General features: G+C 55.7%; 2 protein-coding genes across 6 annotated transcripts; one reads left to right on the forward strand and one right to left on the reverse strand.

Annotated features, from left to right (window-relative positions):
• The first annotated feature begins 19 nt into the window (after window positions 1-19).
• Window positions 20-7950, forward strand: GIPC3 (GIPC PDZ domain containing family member 3). Of its 4 annotated transcripts, none has more exons than XM_074337580.2 (6): window positions 20-1539; window positions 2286-2471; window positions 2584-2764; window positions 4173-4285; window positions 4561-4655; window positions 4770-7950. In XM_074337580.2, the coding sequence occupies exons 1-6, from the start codon at window positions 1315-1317 to the stop codon at window positions 7642-7644; spliced, it is 3675 nt and encodes a 1224-aa protein (XP_074193681.2). In that variant the 5' UTR covers window positions 20-1314; the 3' UTR covers window positions 7645-7950. The 4 variants fall into 4 exon arrangements, with proteins under 4 accessions (XP_074193681.2, XP_019599491.2, XP_074193683.1 ...); XM_019743932.3 differs by having other exon boundaries at window positions 4561-4642; window positions 4770-5059; XM_074337582.2 differs by lacking the exon at window positions 4561-4655 and having other exon boundaries at window positions 4770-4981.
• Window positions 7951-8125: 175 nt separating this feature from the next.
• Window positions 8126-16529, reverse strand: TBXA2R (thromboxane A2 receptor). 2 transcript variants are annotated; one of them, XM_019744276.3, is made up of 3 exons: window positions 15902-16529; window positions 10342-11210; window positions 8126-9284 (listed from the first exon to the last, which is right to left on the reverse strand). In XM_019744276.3, exons 2-3 carry the CDS (start codon window positions 11125-11127, stop codon window positions 9039-9041), a joined length of 1032 nt encoding a protein of 343 aa, XP_019599835.1. In that variant the 5' UTR covers window positions 11128-11210; window positions 15902-16529; the 3' UTR covers window positions 8126-9038. The 2 variants fall into 2 exon arrangements, with proteins under 2 accessions (XP_019599835.1, XP_019599834.1); XM_019744275.3 differs by having other exon boundaries at window positions 15922-16527.
• Between the last annotated feature and the right edge of the window lie 334 nt (window positions 16530-16863).

The raw sequence follows: 16863 nt of genomic DNA on the forward strand, positions 1-16863 counted from the left end.
CTACGAATCCATTTCCTGTCTGTGTGGATATGCCTGTTCTGGACATTTCACATACATGGAATCACACACTGAGGCCTTGTGTGTCCAGCTTCTCTCATTGAGTACCCTGTGTTCAAAGTCCGTCCATGTTGTCCGTCCACTAGTGTCATGTTTTGCAGGGTTTTAACTTGACATAAGTTTTCTTACATCAGCCAAAGCCTGCAACTTGCCTTTTTCCATCAATGTCTGGTTTCTGAGATTCTTCCAAGGTTGGAGACCCCTCTTTTACACTGCTTTATGGCATTCCACTGTTGTTGATTGAGCCAACATTCCTGATGCCTAGTGTTGTATTCCAAGGGGATTCTTGCAGACGCCTCCTGATGCCAGAGCGTCTTTCTTCATTTGTAACCTGGGGATCTATTCCTTCACCAAAGATGTCCTGAGCACCCCCTGTGTGCCAGGCACTGAGCAGCAGGGGTCAGGGGGGAGACCAGAACCCCTGCCCTCCAGGAGCGGACATTCCAATTGGGGAGACAGATGGGACACGAAATTAGTAAAATACCTGATATGTCGGGTGATGCTCAATGCTAGGGAGAAAAAGAAAGCTGGGAAGAGAGACGAGGTGGTGAGAGGAGGTGACATTTGAACAAAGAGCTGAGGGAAGTGAGGGAAGGAACCACATAGAGAACTGAGAGGTGTTCCAGGCAAAGGACACAGCAGGTGCAAAGGCCCTGGGACAGGACCATGTCTGGCATGTTGGAACAGAGAGGAGCTCTCCTGTGGCTGGAGCAGAGTGAGCCAGGAAGAGACTGAGGAAGTGAGGGCAGGGAGGGGACAGGGTAGGTCCTGCAGGGTAGTGTAGGCTGTGGGGAGGATTTGAGCTTTCATTCTGAGGGAGGTGGGAGACTTGCAGCGCTGTGGGCAGAGATGGGACAGGATGTGGTTTAGGATATACTAGGATGACCCTCCTCCCACCTCCTTGGGCCGTTGCAGGATTAAATTAGCGCGCCTTGCAGAGAGTGAGCGCTCTGGCGCACTCAGCTGTCCCAGTCCTTATTTGTGATCCGTGTTTTTCCTGGGCCGCTACTCAGGCCCCTGCGGACCGCCCGGCGTCCCCCGGGAGCGTGCAGCTGGCTCTGGCAGGGCCCGAACAGCTGGGGCCCAGCTCCCCCTCTACACCCCACGGTGTCGCCTTCCTGGGCGGCTCGTGTTCCCGGATCCCCTTACACCGGCGGCTCGGCTGTCGCGCCCTGGGCCGGGGGAGGGGAGGCTGCAGGAAACAGTGGATCCAGCGGCGGCGGAGGAGGTGGCCCTGGTGGCCGAGCTCCTCCGGCCATGGAGAGCGCGGCGGCCCGCGAGGCCCGGGGGGCCGAGGCCCCGCGCCCGCCTGCGCCCCCGCCCTCGCCCTCGGAGCCCCCGGCCGCGCCCCGCGCCCGGCCGCGCCTCGTCTTCCGCACGCAGCTGGCGCACGGCAGCCCCACCGGCAAGATCGAGGGCTTCACCAACGTCCGCGAGCTCTATGCCAAGATCGCTGAAGCATTTGGGATCGCGCCCACCGAGGTGAGGGCCCTGGACCCCCAGCGACCGACTGGGCTGACCAGGGGTAGGGGTGGAGCTTGGACCCCTGATCTGTGGGCCTCGGATCCCCCATTCCTGGATGGAGGGAACCCGATCTCCGGATCTCAGAGACCTGCTTCTCAGATCCAGAGGTGCCCATACCCTGGGGATGAACCCTTTGCACAAAAGATGAGCAGGTTTTAAGCTTAGTGGGTCCCTAAATGTTCTGGAACTCACTCCACCCACCCAGCTAGGGTGGATCCCAGCCCTCAGGTAAACGCCTCTGTGGTTCCTGGGCGCGGCTGGGGCCTAGTATTCCAGGCAGCCCCCCTCCAGACGAGACGCGGGAGGCTGTCGGGGTCAGGAGCTGGGCTGCAGAGCGGTGCGCTTCGCAGCCCCCAGGGGGCGCCAGCACATACAGAAAGGCCTGAAAAAAGATGGTCTGGGGGTCACCTCACCAAAGGGTTAAAATTGGAAACCTGCGGGGCTGGAGAGAGGGGGTCTCTTCCTGCCCAAAGACTCCTCACCCTGCTCCCCATTCTAGGGGCCCCAATCTCTTTCTCTCCCCTCACCCCATTCTGAGGGTCCCATGGGTGGGATCCTGGTGGCCAGGTGACTGGGCCAGTTTTATGCCTCTTTGTGTCTCGGTTTCCCTATCAGGACACTGAGCCCATTGGCTGGTGGTCCTGCGCAGACAGTGGGGGATGAGCGCTGTCATTAATACTAGACTCCCCCTCCCCTCGGGACAGATCTTATTCTGCACCCTAAATAGCCACAAAGTGGACATGCAGAAACTCCTGGGAGGCCAGATAGGGCTGGAGGACTTTATCTTTGCGCATGTGCGCGGTGAGACCAAGGAGGTGGAGGTAACGAAGACGGAGGACGCCCTGGGGCTGACCATCACGGACAACGGGGCCGGCTACGCCTTCATCAAGGTGCCTGCGGGGGTGGGAGGAGGGGACTCCCCGACTGCTCGGTGAACTGGTTTAAGTGGGCTCTGGAGACCAGGGAAGGGGTTGTCCCGCAAGTGACTTTGAGTCCCTGCAGAGGATCAAGGAGGGCAGCATCATCAACAGAATTGAGGCTGTGTGCGTGGGCGATAGCATCGAAGCCATCAACGACCACTCCATCGTCGGCTGCCGCCACTACGAAGTCGCCAAGATGCTCCGTGAGCTGCCCAAGTCCCAGCCCTTCACCCTGCGCCTGGTGCAGCCCAAGAGAGCCTTTGGTGAGGGCCACCTGTCTGGTGGGGGGCGCTCATCCGGGAATGGGTTATCTGCATGTCCAGGAAGGGTGAGGGTGGGAAGATGGGATGGGACAGAAGGTTCTAGATGCCTCTGATGAGCTTCTGGCACTGTGTCAGTGTGTCTGGGGTGGAGGGACATAGGGGGAAGTTTGGGAAGATCAGGAAAGAGGAGGTGTCCAGATCTATTTTGTCACCTGGCTGGGAGATCTTAAAGGACTGCTTTGAGGCTACAGTGAGTTCCAGAGAATGGTTTTCTTTTCTTTTTTTTCCTTCTTCCGCCTCCCCCACCCCCACCCCCACCCCCACCCCCACCCCAACCCTCCCAACTCCGATTCAAGCTGTTGTTTCGCAGTCTAGTTGTATAGGACACAGCTCCCCGGCCCATGCTGGCGTTATGAGCCTTGCGCTCCCCCTGGCTGAGGCAGCTCACCGCAGCCCAGCTCCAGGGGGAGCTGTTGTTCACAATCTTAGCTGTAGGGGGCGCAGCTCATTGGCCCATGTGAGAATAAACCCGGCAACCTCGGCGTTGTTAGGAGACCGGCGCTCCAGCCACCTGAAGAATGGTTTCAAAGTGAGTTCTAGAATGGTGCTTTTCAAAGAGAAGTCTGCAGTTGGTCCATGGATGAGATAAGGAGCTTGCCCTAGAAGTGGGCTTCTTAACCTCAGTACTATTGACGTTGGGGGGCCAGATCACTGTGGTGGGCACATCTTGGGCACTGTAGGGTGTTAAGCAGCACCTCTGGCTTTGACCCAACAGATGTCAGTGGCTCCCCCAAGTTGTGACAACCAAAAATGCCTCAGATATTGTCAATGTCCCCTTAAGGACAATCACGCCTCTGCTACCACCGGCTTGAGAACCCCCGGTCTAGAGCGGTGATTACCCTGGTTTGTTGAGCAGACTTTTTTTCATGGCTAGACCTACTCAAGAAAGGATGGTGTATGTTCATTCCATTCTGGCACAGCCTTCTTCTCTCATCGTGGACTGACACTTTGAGCAGCACTGTTCTAGAACAAGAAGTTCTAGAAGTGCCCTGGTATATCTGGAGAAAGACCCCAAGGAGAGTGGGACAGGATGGGATTCTAGATATACTCTGTTTCATGGCAATGAACTCTGAAGGCCATTCCTAAAAGTTAGGAACAACCAGTCGTAGGGCAACCTTCTGGCCACAGGAGGGTCTCAAGTCCCTTCTAGAGAGTCACTTTAAGACGAGGAGGGAAATTTGGGGGAAGATAGGATTTCAAGCAAAGTCTCTAAAGATATACCCATAGACATAAGGAGGCCTTTGAAGGATAAGAAGGTTCTGGAAAGTCTCAGCTGGTGGCTTCCCAGTATTTACAAAGAGTGGATCCACCCAGAACACATGCCCCTCCCCCACACTGTCCCCTCCAGATATGATTGGCCAGAGGAGCCGGAGCAGCAAATGCCCCGTGGAAGCAAAAGTGACCAGCGGGCGGGAGACCCTACGACTTCGTTCTGGGGGGGCCGCCACAGTAGAGGAAGTGGTGAGTGAAGGGCAAGGGGGTCTTCAGGGGCTCTTGCACCTAGAGCTCTGCTGCTAAGTCACTGTGACCTTAGGTAAGACCTTCTCCTTCACCCAGCTTCAATTTCTCCATCTGCAAAATGGGTCTCCGTGGTGAGGCAGGGCAATAGTGGTTGTACAGAAGCATTGACACGTGAGGTCTCAGCCTGCTCTCACCCAGGGGGTGAGCCCAGGAAGGGGATGGGCTGGAGGACAGCCGAGATTCTGACCCTCTGCTTTGTCCCCCTACACACCCAGCCCAGTGAATTTGAGGAGGAGGCATCTCGGAGGGTGGATGACCTGCTAGAGAGTTACATGGGCATTCGGGACCCAGAGCTGGGTAAGGGGCCAGGGTAAGCCGGGTGGACCCTGGGGGGAGGCAAGCCCACAGGGAGGAGGTAGGGAGTCCCAAGGGGAAGATGGGGCCCCAAGAGCACCCTTACCCACTTCCCCTCCCGCTCTGGCAGCATCCACCATGGTGGAGACATCCAAGAAGACGACGAGCGTTCAGGAGTTTGCGCGCCACTTAGACTCCGTCTTGGGCGAGTTCGCCTTTCCGGACGAGTTTGTGGTGGAGGTGTGGGCCGCCATCGGCGAGGCCAGGGAGGCCTGTGGCTAGTCTGTCCTGGGGCCGAGCGCAGCCCCAGCCCGGAGGCCAGTCCCCTTCCCCAGCCCTGCCGGCCGGTTCCCGAAGCCCAGCCCTGCTCCAGAGCCCAGCCCAGATCTGAGACCCAGCCCTCCTCTAGAGCCCAGGCCGGCTCTGAGACCCAGGTCATCTCTAGAACCTATACCAGTTCTGAGACCAAGCCCAGCTCTGAGACCAAGCCCTACTCTAGACTCCAAGCCAGCTCTGAGGCCAAGTTCATCTCTAGAACCTCACCTGGTTCTGAGACCCAACCCAGCTCTAGAACCCAGGCTAGCTCTGAAACCAAATTCACCTCTAGAATCCATACCAGTTCCAAGACCAAGCCCAGCTCTGAGACAAAGCCCTGTTCTAGAACCAAGCTCAGTTCTGAGACCAAGCCCTGTTCTAGACCCCAGACCAGCTCTGAGACTAAGTTCATCTCTAGAACCTCGTCTGGTTCTGAGACCCAACCCAGCTCCAGAGCTCAGCCGAGTTCCAAAACCCAGCCCTCCTCTAGAACCCAGGACAGCTCTGAGGCCAAGCCAAGCTCTGGCACCAAGTTCAGTTCTGGAACCCAGACAAGTTTTAAGACCCAGCCCAGCTTAGAGATCAATCCCAGTTCTGGAAGCCAGCCCAGCTCTATGAACAAACCCGGCCATAAAACTCGACCTGACTCTGGAACTCAAGACAGCTCCATTGCACAGCCATACCTGGACACCCGGTCTAGCTCAGGAACACCAGTTAGTTGTGAAACCCAGGTGAGACTCAAGAAGCAGCCCAGCTACAAAAGCCATGTCAGCTCAGGATTCAAAGACGGCTCCCAAACTCAACCCTATTTACAAACCCAGACCAGCTCAGGAACCCAGATGTATGCAGCACCTCAGTCCAGATCCAGAACCCAACCGTACTCTAAATCCCCGCTGCACTCAAGTATCCACCCCCATTCTGGGGCCCAATCCAGCTCCAGTGAGGAGTCCAGCTCAGAGACTGACCCCAGATCTAGATCCCAGCCTTCTGCTACAACCAGACCCATCTCCAGAATCCAGACAAGCTCTGAAACACCACCCATCTCTGAGGCTAGGCCTGCCTCCAGAGCTCAGCTTGACACTGAGTCCCGCTCTCACTGCAGTAAGCAGACCAGCTTTACAATGCCATCTGACTCTAAGACCCAGACCAACTTCAAGGCTTGGCCAATTTCCAGACCTCAGTCCAGCTCAGGCACCCTACCCAGGCCCAGAATTCAGCTCAGTTCTGGAGCACAGACTGGCTCTGAAATCCCATCCAGCTCCAAAACCCAGTCAGTTGCTGAGACCCAGTTGAGTTCCAGAATCCAGTTAAACTCTGGAATCCAATCTAGTCCTGGGATCCAAACCAATGTAACAACAGACCTAAGCACCACAACACTGTCTCACTCCAAGAGCAGGCCCAGCTCCACAACCCATCCCTGCATAGCTCAATCAATCTCTGGGACTCAGCTCATCTCTGAAACCCTGCCAAGCTCTAGAGACCAGCTCCAGGCCACAACCCAAGGCAGCTCTGGTACTGAGCCAGACTTTGGGAAGCAGACTAGCTCTGGAACTCAGCTCACCTCTAGAGCCCAGCTCAGCTCCAGGATTCGGTTCAACTCTGAGACTCAACCCAACTCTGAAATCCAGACCAGTTCAAGAATACAGCCCAGCTCTGGAAACCACCTTAGTTCTAGAACCCAGCCTGTTTCTGGAACCCAACCCAACTTCAGAACCCAGTCCAGTTCTGGAACCCAGCTCCGTTCTGAGACCCAGCCCAGCTCTGGGATCCAGAACAGTGCAAGAATTCAACCCAGCTCTGGACCCCAGCTCAGCTCCAGAACCCTGTTTAGTACCAGGATTCAGTTCAGCTCTGAGACCCAGCCCAGCTCTGGGACTCAAGCCAGTTCAAGAATGCAGTCTAGTTCCAGAACCCAGCCTATTTCTAGAACCCAAACCAGTTTCAGAACCCAGACCAGTTTTGGAACCCAGTTTGTCTCTGAGACCCATCCCAGCTCTGGAGCCCAGCCCCCCTCTGAGACCCATCCCAGCTCTGGAGCCCAGCCCAGCTCTGAGATCCAGCCCAGCTCTGGAACCCAGGCCAGTTCAAGAATTCAGCCCAGCTCTGGAGCCCAACTCAGCTCTGAAACCCAGCCCAGTTCTGAATTCCAGAGCAGTTCAAGAACTCAGCCCAGCTCTGGAGTCCACTGTAGTTCCAGAACCCAGCCTGTTTCTGAACCCCAATCCAGCTCCAGAAACCAAACCAGCTCAAGAATCCAGCTTAGCTTTAGAAATGGGCTTCGCCCACAGACCCCCGGCCTTGATCCTAGAACCCGGCCTGATTCCACTCCCCAAGCCCGACCTCAGCCCCCAGGCCCACCACCCAGAGCCCTGACTCCAGTTCCTAGCAAAGTACCTCAGCCCCAGCCCCAGCCCCATGATCTGGTACATGGAACCCAGGCCAACATTGGCCTGGGCCGAGGCTCACCAACTTCCCACCTGGCCCCACAGCCACAGGTGCCTTCAGCTCCCCAGAAACCAGCCCTTTTCCCCAAGCCCCAGATGGGGCCCTGTAAGTCCACCCCACCCTCCATATCTGTCATCCCTAGTTCTGCCTCCAGGGTGGCCCTCCTGCAGCCCCAGCCCCCGGAACCTCCAGCTCAGGGGCCTGCCACCTCCCCCATGCTCAGGGAGTTGGGGACTGCTCCATGAGTATCAGAGCCCCTCCCCCATCATGGGGGGTTGTAGCTTGGGAGTGACATAGTTTTGGCCCCTGTGGACCCCATTCCCTTTCCTGCCCTGCTCAGCCCAGGTCCTCCAGAAGCAGCAGGTGACCTCATTCCCCTACAGGCAGGGGGAGGAAGAGTGGAAACAGGGGCTTCAGTTTCACTGGACCAGGCTCTGGGAGGTGTAAGCAGATCCCATGTCTGTGGAGGGGAAAGAGGGGGGTCAGGGGATGGTTTGTTCTTCATGTACCTCGAGGGCTCGTGGGGAATAAAGGCACCTCCCACCCCTGCAGCCAGGTGTGTTGTTTTGGGGGCAGTTTGGGGAAGAGCAGAGGAAGGGCCTGGGAGGCTATGACAACGCTGGCTTCTTAAGTCCCTACTGTGTGCCAGGTGCTTTGTAAGTACTCACTGTGCATGTGATCATGTACTTGAATATACATAGCGCGCCTCAAAAGCTCAGTCGTTCGTCCATTCAGTGGATCTTTATTGAGCACCGACTATTGGCCTGGTGCTGTTTGTTCAAGGCATTGGGAGTCTGACTGTTGAGCAGATGAATGGCTGAATAAGCTTATGAGAGAGTGACTCATCTGGAGCGGACGAAGCAGGTGTTACTCTGTGGTTTTGTGTGTGTCTCTCCTTCTTTTCCTCATCTGGGTTTAATACCAGAACACTCTGTAGGGGCTGTAGGGAGGATTCCAGGAGATCTGACCTGTAAAGTGCTTGGTAAAGACTCAGTAAAGGAGGTGGGGAGAGGAGCCAGAAGCCCGCCTTGTCCTCTCTGCCCTTCCCTCACAGCCCCACCTGCTCTCACTCTCAGCTGCCACACCATTGATAGCAATCTGATGCACCAAACTTCAATGACTGATGACGACGCCAAAGGAAAATAAAGCCAGGTGGAGATATGTCTTGGCAAGAGACGGGGTGTCCTTTGTGTTCACATTCAATCTTTTCTAGACAGAGCCTTCTCAGGTTAGGGTGTCAAAGGGGATCAACTGTACCCCAGAGAGTCAGTCATATTCAGGGGTCAGAATCCTCCATTTCCTGAGGACTTCTGGAAGGGAGGCTTACAAGTCTAATTGCTGTCAGACACTCTCCCTACGTGCCCACTCCCCCTTCCTGGGGTTGGGAGGGGGGCTGAGAGAGGACAGGCCTTGGAAAGGGGATCAGGAAAGAGTTGGGGGTGGTCCCCAGGGTTGATGGAAGACAGATCATGGTTCTGCCACTCAAACTCTGTGTCTATCCGCCACTCCCGGCTCCTGGACTTCAGAATGGGTCGATATGACCATCAGGGAGGACCGAGGTTGAATGGGGGACACGCGGGCAGGATGTTCTGTCTGGCTGTCCTTTCAGAGCCACACCAATCAATGTCCACCTCTGGCCCTATGCCATGGTGGGCCTCCGGGTGAGCTGGGGCTGCAGGGAGAGCGACCTGGGCCGTGTGCTTAGGCGAGGGTGGAGACGCCGGATCACGGCTCGGCGGAACAAGATGTACACCCACGGGTCCAGGATCTGGTTCCATGTGGCCACGCGCAGGTAAATGAGCAGCTCTTGCTCGGTGGCTCGGGACAGCTGCCCAGAGGGGCTCATGGCTGGCGGGCTCCGCAGCACCGTCTGGGCGATGAAGACCTGCAGAGAGCCAGAGTGGTTAGCCAGGAGTCAGGCCGGCTGCCAGCCCAGCCCCTCTACCAACTCCCGGGGTCCCTGAGATCAAGTGCCAATTCTGTCACTGCTTTGCTGTGTGACCTTGGGAGAGCTGCCAGACCTTTCTGCGCTTTAGTTGATGTGGCTGCAAAACAGCAGACTTTTCCTGCTCCTCTCCTGAGTACGATTAAACATGGTGGAAAAGAATACTTGCAGGTGCAAACAGAATTACTGTTAAGGCCAGAGTTGTTATTCTATTAAGCATCTTATATCTTATAAACATTTTATAATATAATACAACTATAGTATAAATTGTATATGAAATAATTTTTATATTTCATTTTAAAGGATTGTATGTTGTATTAAAATTTATGTTATATAACATATTTATGACAAATAGTTGTATATTAAATAATTTTTCTATTAAATTCTAGAATAAATTATTTTCATATAGTTTACTAAGTATTGGATTCTATATTTAATATTACATAACATGTGATATAATATTTACAAAATGATTATATAACAGAATATAATTATCTAAAAATTAATATATTGTTAATTATAATAGTTATATATTATGTAGCATTTAACAGTTATATATAACATGTAATTATATATTACATAGTAATTGATAAAATTATTAATTATAATGCAACACAATTATAATATGTATTATATTTTATAATTAAAAACTATATTATGTAAAATATAATTATAACTCATATTGTAGTAAATGTATTAGATTAAAACAAATTATTATATTAAAATTCTATTAAAATGACTTCCTGAGTCCTACTGTGTGCTGGGCGAGGCTTTGGACCTGCAATGGACAAGGCAGACCCAGTCTCGCCCCCAGTTTCGGGGTTTTCTGCATCTTGCTCACGAGCTCCTCAAGGAAGAGAACACTTGAACAGTGGGATGTGTGCCCACATTTTCTTGGGTAGGTGAGACCTGAGGCTTTAAATCCATTCTGAATGAACCAAGGCCTGGTCACCAAGGGTGGCAGGAACCTCCGGCAGACCCTGTACCCGCCACTCACCAGCAGTGGCATCCAGCAGACGCTGGCCACCACCATGATGCCCATGAGCTGAGCCATCATCTCGACCTCGCAGTCCCGTGGGCGTTGCTGGGCGGCCTCCTGCCCGTGGTAGACATGGCACAGAGTGGCCACGCTGATCGTGTTGAGCAGGAAGGACAAACCCACCGAGAAGCTGCCGAGGAGCGAGAACAGCAGGCCAAAGGCCACGTCCCCGGGCTCGGGGCCCAGCGTGAGGAAGCACCAGGAGCCCGGGTACTGCATGGTGTAGCGGCCCACGCCCAGCAGAGGCAGCAGGCCCAGTGCCAGTGCGGTGGCCCATACCAGCCCCACGGTGGCCCAGGCACGGCGCTGTGAGGTGGACGCCGGGCGCGAGAAGGGCCGCGTGATGCCCAGGTAGCGTTCTGAGGCCATGGCGGCTCCCAGCAGCAGTGGGCACAGGCCGAAGAAGACCATGACGACGCCGAAGAAGCGGCAGAGACGGCAGCTGGGGTCCACGGCACGCCAGTCGAAGAGGACAGCGTGCTGGGACACCACAATGGCACCCGTGATCAGCAGCCCCATGAAGTCGGTGAGGACCAGGCCGCAGAGGAAGGTGAGGAAGGAAGAGCGCGAGTGCGAGCTGCCCTGCCTGGCCCTTGCCAGCACGCTCAGGGCCAGCAGGTTGGAGGCCAGGCCCACCAGGCAAAAGGAGGCCGCGAACCAGGGAGAGGCGATCAGGCGCCGATCCTCCAGCGTAATGTTTGTTGGCCGGAAACAGGGCCGCAGAGAGCTGCCATTGTGCCACATGGCGCTAGAGTGCGGTGGGAAGGGTCAGCACCTCATCGGGCTGAGACTGTAGGTGGGGTGGGCTGGCACTGGCTCAGGCACACCTGGCAGGAGTGAAGAGAAAAATTTTCTGATGATTAGTTCTGCATTTTAATCTGAATGGCCCTGGTGAACTCCTATACAACCTTCAATGCCCCAACTCAAATACTCCCTTCTTAAGGAAGCCTTTCCTGACTTATCTCACTCTGCAGTCATAAGTTTTACTATTATTACTGCCTCCAGCTCTGTCCTGCCCCAAACTCAGTGACCCTCACGGGTGAGGACCAGTGCTGTCTCCTATGGGACCCTTGGAGGACACCAGTTAGTATCTGCTGGGTCACAGAGATGGGCTGAGAAGCCCTAGCTTTGAACTCCAGCCCTGGCTTTGAACTCCAGCCCTGGCTCCCACTGCGCGACCCCAGACAAGCAATTTTTTCTTTCTGAGCTTCTGTTTCTGGGCTGGTCTCCTATTCAAGCCTTTGGCGGGACCACAGCATCCAGGACAGATTGCAGCTGCTGTAAGACAGGATGTGTCCAGGGTGGGGAGGACAGCTGGCTGTTGGCCAGAGGTCGTTGGCTTTTGCACTGGCCCTGAGGTCAGCCTCATAGGTCACAATTTCTCTTTAAAAGCATGAGGACAAGTCCCAGCCATTGGTGTTTTAGGGAGATTCTTCCTCACACATTTTAAAGTCATGTGGATTCTTTTCCCCCTCATTTTCATGGCATCGCTTTTATAATAAGAAATAAACCCAGAGATCCAGTCATTCTGGGAACAAAAAACAGCTCATTTGGAGCAACAGGTTCCCCCAGTACAGACTATAACCAGCACCAGGAGGACCCGTCACCCCACGTGGGGCTGGTGGAGAAAACCAGACAAACATCTGGGCCTGGGTGACACAAGTGTGGACAAATTGGCCAGATATGCGGATGTCAAATAGCAATAAAATGAGATCATTCAAAAAGCAGCTATCAGGGGTGGCCAGTTAGCTCAGCTGGTTAGAGCTCAGGTGCTTTTAGCAACAAGGTTGCCAGTTCGATCCCCACATGGGCCACTGTGAGCTGCGCCCTCCACAACTAAATTGAAACAACTGCTTGACTTGGAGCTGATGGGTCCTGGAAAAACACACTTAAAAATAAACAAAAGTTAAAAAATAAAATATAAAAAGCAGCTCTCAGATCTCAAAAAGGACACACCAGAGAGGACAAAAGATTGCCCGGGGAGACGGGGCTAGCACCTGGGTACCAGCCTTCTGCCCTGGGCACACACCACAAGTCATGCTTGTGTTGGCAGTGAGGGTGTACCTGGTGGAGGGATCAGAGTGGGCAAAGTTGGGGAGGCGGGACTGTGGGAGGGATGGAGGAACCAGGTGCAAACTGTGGCACAGAGAGGTTAACTAACTTGTCCAAGGTCATGCAGCCTGGCCAGAGCTGATCTGAGGTTTAAACTCCAGTCTCATTACATATACATGTGTGTAAGTGATTCAAAAGTCTGCTCATCAGACAGAAGCTGATGCCAGGTGGGTGTGGGCATTTGCAATCATTGGAATTTTCTTTAAGGAGGGATAGAATTTTCTTTTTTCTTTAAAAAAAAAAGTTTTTTATTGGGGAATATTGGGGAACAGTGCGTTTTTCTAGGACCTATTAGCTCTATGTCAAGTCGTTTTTTTTTTCAACCTAGTTGTGGGGGTGGTGGGCACAGCTCACTGGCCCATGTGGGAATTGAACCAGCGACCTTGGTGTTATGAGCACTGTACTCTAACCACTGAGCAAACTGGCCGCCTGGGATAGAATTTTCTAAAAAGTTGGTCAGACCAGATTCAAATACTGGATTTGCATGTATCCTCTCACTGCTATTGGGCTCCTCATATCCCCACTCCGAGCCTCAGTTTCCCTTCTTGTAAAATGGGGCTCATGGTGGGAATGAGTTCATCTGGGTACAGGACTTAGGACATTGTGGGTGCTCAGTTCGTGCAAATGTGTCCAGCGGGTAGCTGCCAGCCCTCATTCCCCATCTCCATAATTGGCGCCTTGGCCTGGCCCCTTGGCTCCACAACTCCTTATCTAGTCTCATAAATTATCCAGCTCCTGACAGCTGCCCTGAGCTTCCCTCCCAGGCTCAGGGCCAAAGCCACCACCACTTTGGTGGGAACGGGGCCTCCAGTGGAGAAACAGAGGCCCAGGAAGGTGGGGTGGGTGGACGGGCTGCTTTCCACAGTGACTGGTGACCTTAGACCTCCACTGCGGGCTAGGGGCGTCCTCCTTGCCATCTCAGATTTGGCCTGCACTTGAATTTCTCCTGAGAAATGGCGCTCCCTCCCTCGAGAGCTGGTATGCGCCGTTTCTGAACATTCTTGGGGACTTAGGCTGCGCCTGCAGCCACTGCCCTGGCCTCTGCATCGAGTGACCGTCAGCCCCTCCTGGGTCTTAGTTCCTTGGTCCCCACCCTCCTGCAGGAGCTCCTACACCACTCACGCACCCGGGTACACACATCCCTGAGACTACCTCACGCTCCCCAAGTCTGGGAACAAACTTGTGACCCCGAGCCTATGGTCTGGGGGAGGCTGGAAACTGGCACAACTCCCTCTGGCCACAGCCTGTGGTTTCCAGTACCTCCGCCCCACCCCCCACCCCACGGGTTCAGGTGATAGTGGCCATCTCAAGTTCCCCAGGCAAGCGGGCCAGTAGGGGCACCTGGCAAGTCCTCCCCTTCCCTTCCGACATTGGCCAGGGGGGCTGGCAGGCCTCCTACCCTGCAAGGAACCATTGAAGTGGTGCTGTGTGGCCACTGGGGGAATCCATCTCCCTCTCTGTTCCTCATGGGAGGCATGGACTCCAGGTTCTCACCCCAGATTTGCTGGACAAACCCAGGATTCCATGACCCAAGAGTGGAAGTTTTGGACTTTGAAGGTCCAGGCTTCTGGAATTTGAATGAGTTCCCAGTTCTGGAAACTGGAAAGCCTCCAGAGTCTAGAATTCCAAGGGGCTGAGGTTCCAGAACTTTGATAGGAGGTTGGCTGGGTCCTGGGTTCCAGAAATCTCTGTCTCAGCAACTGGCTCCTTATTGGAGCCTGGACAATTGGTTTTCTCTCATCTCACGTCGCTGAGGCTGGTGGGGTTTCCATCCATCCCTGTGTCTGGGGCCTGGGCACTGGCATCAGCCAGGCCCCCAGTGGAATGTGATTCTTTGGTTCCCAAGCTCCAGGCCCCTCCTCTGACTGATCGTCCATCATCGACTACCCCACTTTCCTCCTCCCCGCCCCAGCAAGCCATCCGCTTCTCAACTATTCCCTCTCCCACTCTACACCCCACCTCACCCCCTGGCCTGCCAAGCCTGCCTGTCCCCATGCCTGGGACCCACCCAGCCTTCCCCAGGGGTGATGCTGACCTCAGACAAGCTCCCTGATCTGCCACTGCCAAGCTGGGGGCTCAACCTTGCCGAGCCTCAGTTTCCCCACTCTGTGAAATGGCAGGAACACCGACTCTCCTGCTGGCATTCTGGCTAGTCTTCCCAGGCCTGACTTACTCCTGCCAGGAGCCTTTGCCTCAGCTGTGCCCCCTGCCTGGTATGCCCTTTCTGCTCCTGGCTGTGTTCACAGTGTATCTCGTGGCCAGGTGTGGGGGGGTAGGGGGCAGCCAGGCAGGAGCCCTGATATCCTGCCTGACCTAGCCCAGCCCTGCCTCTCAGCGTGTTTCCAACATTTCCTGTCCTCTAACTGCAGACAGTCCAGGAGTCCCAAGACGCCCTTTGGCATGCAAGTGCAGAGCCCAGGTCCATCCCTGCAGCAGTCAGTCCCGGTCAAGGCCTGATGTACGCTGGTACCTCCGTGGGGACCGCCTCTACTCTTGTGTGTGCACATTCATGCGTGCGCGACACACACAGACACACACAGACACACACAGACACACAGACACACACACACACACACACACACACACACACACACACACACACACCACATCAGCCCCAGCCCAGGCCTGATGTGTTCTCCCACATCCAAGGCGACTGCCTCCGCGCCCGTGCGCCCCCCCCCACCCCCGTGCGCACGCGCACATGGACTCTCAGTCCCCAGGCCCGCCACGCCTCCCCTCACCACAATGCTCAGTTTCCGGGACCTTTTCCTGTTTGTGACACTAACCAGGCCCCCACCCCGGAGGGTGCAGAGCAGGGGCTCCACAGGCAGCCTGGTTAGGTTGGAGCCGAGCCTCATATGGTCCCTCTGAGCCTCAGTTTCCTTATCTGTTCAATGGGCGTCCTCCCAGTGCTCTCCAGTTGAGGCTGCCAGGAGGGCCACACGAGAAGGTGGGTGTGAGGAGGGGCTGGGACCCAGGCCATGGCTGGTGGTTAATGATGGACACAAGAATTACAGTGATCATAAGGACCCACCCGTCATTGTGCACATACACATGTGCACGTGTGCATGTGCACGCGCACACACACACACTTGCCCCAGCCACACCCAGCGCTTTGGCACCCTACGAGCACCACAGCACCCTGAGTGGCCTCGCACAGACACAGGGAAACCCACATACAAACTTTCTCAGCTACACTGGGGTACCGCCACACATGACCACACACGACCCAGGCAGGCAGCAGAGCGCAATGCCACATCCTAGGCACAGACCCGGTCTCACCAATGTCCCAGGACACCCAGCACCTGGCTGCTGTCACTGCCCAGGGAGACATACCCACAGCAGGGCAGGTGACCGCAGGAAACACCCTAGCAACACCTGCCCACTCTCAGACCCCGCCCCTAACCTGGCCAGCTGTGTCTTCACCTGGCGATGATGAAGATGATGATGAATGGATGGGCTGTTCTAGTCCTGGCCGGAAAGCAGGCGGAGCAGGGCGACCCAGACTCCTGGACTCCTGGGTAAACTGAGTCACGGCGGGGGCGGGCCCACGGAGGACCCTGGGGCTGCCAAGTCGCCAGCGGCACAGGACACCCCAGTGTGCGGGGTCCTGGGCAGGAGGGTTGAGGTTACTTCCGGGCTTGGAGGATTCGCGGGGGCTAAAAATAGCTGGGGTAGGGGCACCGCCTTACAGCCCGCGCCCTGTTGGTCTCTATCCGCGTCTCGATGTCTTTCAGTGGGTCTCTCCCTCATAAGCCCCTCCCCCCTGCGCTGGCCACGCCTCAGTCCCTGGCCTGATTGATGGGGATCAGCGGTAGCCCCCCAGCCCGGTGCGGGCACCGCGTAGCCTCTGGGGCACTCGAGGGACCCCACGCCGCAGGGTCATGGATGCGGTAACTAGGGTGGCCAGAGCCTTCCGGGAGGCCCCCCTCCCCCAGCATTTGCCCGCTGTTCCAGCCAGCCCCACTCCAGGCGCTCCTGCCGCATTATTCACTGTCTGGGAAGCACCCGAGGCCGGGATGGGGCGGGGCAGGGTCTGGGCAAGGCAGGGTCAGCTCCCTGGGGTGCCCAGGGGCCCAGGGCTGTGAGCGAGTGAACCCAGTAGGGTTGGTTCTGGCACACAGTAGGTGCCTAATTACTGTAAGGTCGGGTTGAGGCTCCTGCTAGGGCTGGAGGGTTGGGGTGCAGGGTGTTTAGAAGGGAGGGGCGACCAGACTCTCCAGCCAGATGAGTGGGCAGCCTACTGAGAGGGGCCCTCCTGCAGCATGCGAGCTGAGAGGGCTGTGGGTGACCGGTGATGTGAAGGCACTTCCAGGGAGGATCTAGTGAGACAAAGGCTGGGAGTGGGCCTTGGGGCCAGGAGTGGGA

This window comes from Rhinolophus sinicus, chromosome 15, assembly GCF_057876585.1.
Source record: "Rhinolophus sinicus isolate RSI-liver-muscle chromosome 15, RSI-T2T, whole genome shotgun sequence".
Classification (NCBI taxonomy): domain Eukaryota; kingdom Metazoa; phylum Chordata; class Mammalia; order Chiroptera; family Rhinolophidae; genus Rhinolophus; species Rhinolophus sinicus.

Coding starts and splice junctions, on each gene's coding strand:
- TBXA2R (XM_019744276.3), bottom strand. CDS start 11,127: ATGTGGCACAATGGCAGCTCTCTGCGGCCCTGTTTCCGGCCAACAAAC. Junction 9,285..10,341: donor TCTGCTGGATGCCACTGCTG/GTGAGTGGCGGG, acceptor GGCTCTCTGCAG/GTCTTCATCGCCCAGACGGT.
- GIPC3 (XM_074337580.2), top strand. CDS start 1,315: ATGGAGAGCGCGGCGGCCCGCGAGGCCCGGGGGGCCGAGGCCCCGCGC. Junction 2,472..2,583: donor CCGGCTACGCCTTCATCAAG/GTGCCTGCGGGG, acceptor GAGTCCCTGCAG/AGGATCAAGGAGGGCAGCAT. Junction 2,765..4,172: donor GCAGCCCAAGAGAGCCTTTG/GTGAGGGCCACC, acceptor TGTCCCCTCCAG/ATATGATTGGCCAGAGGAGC.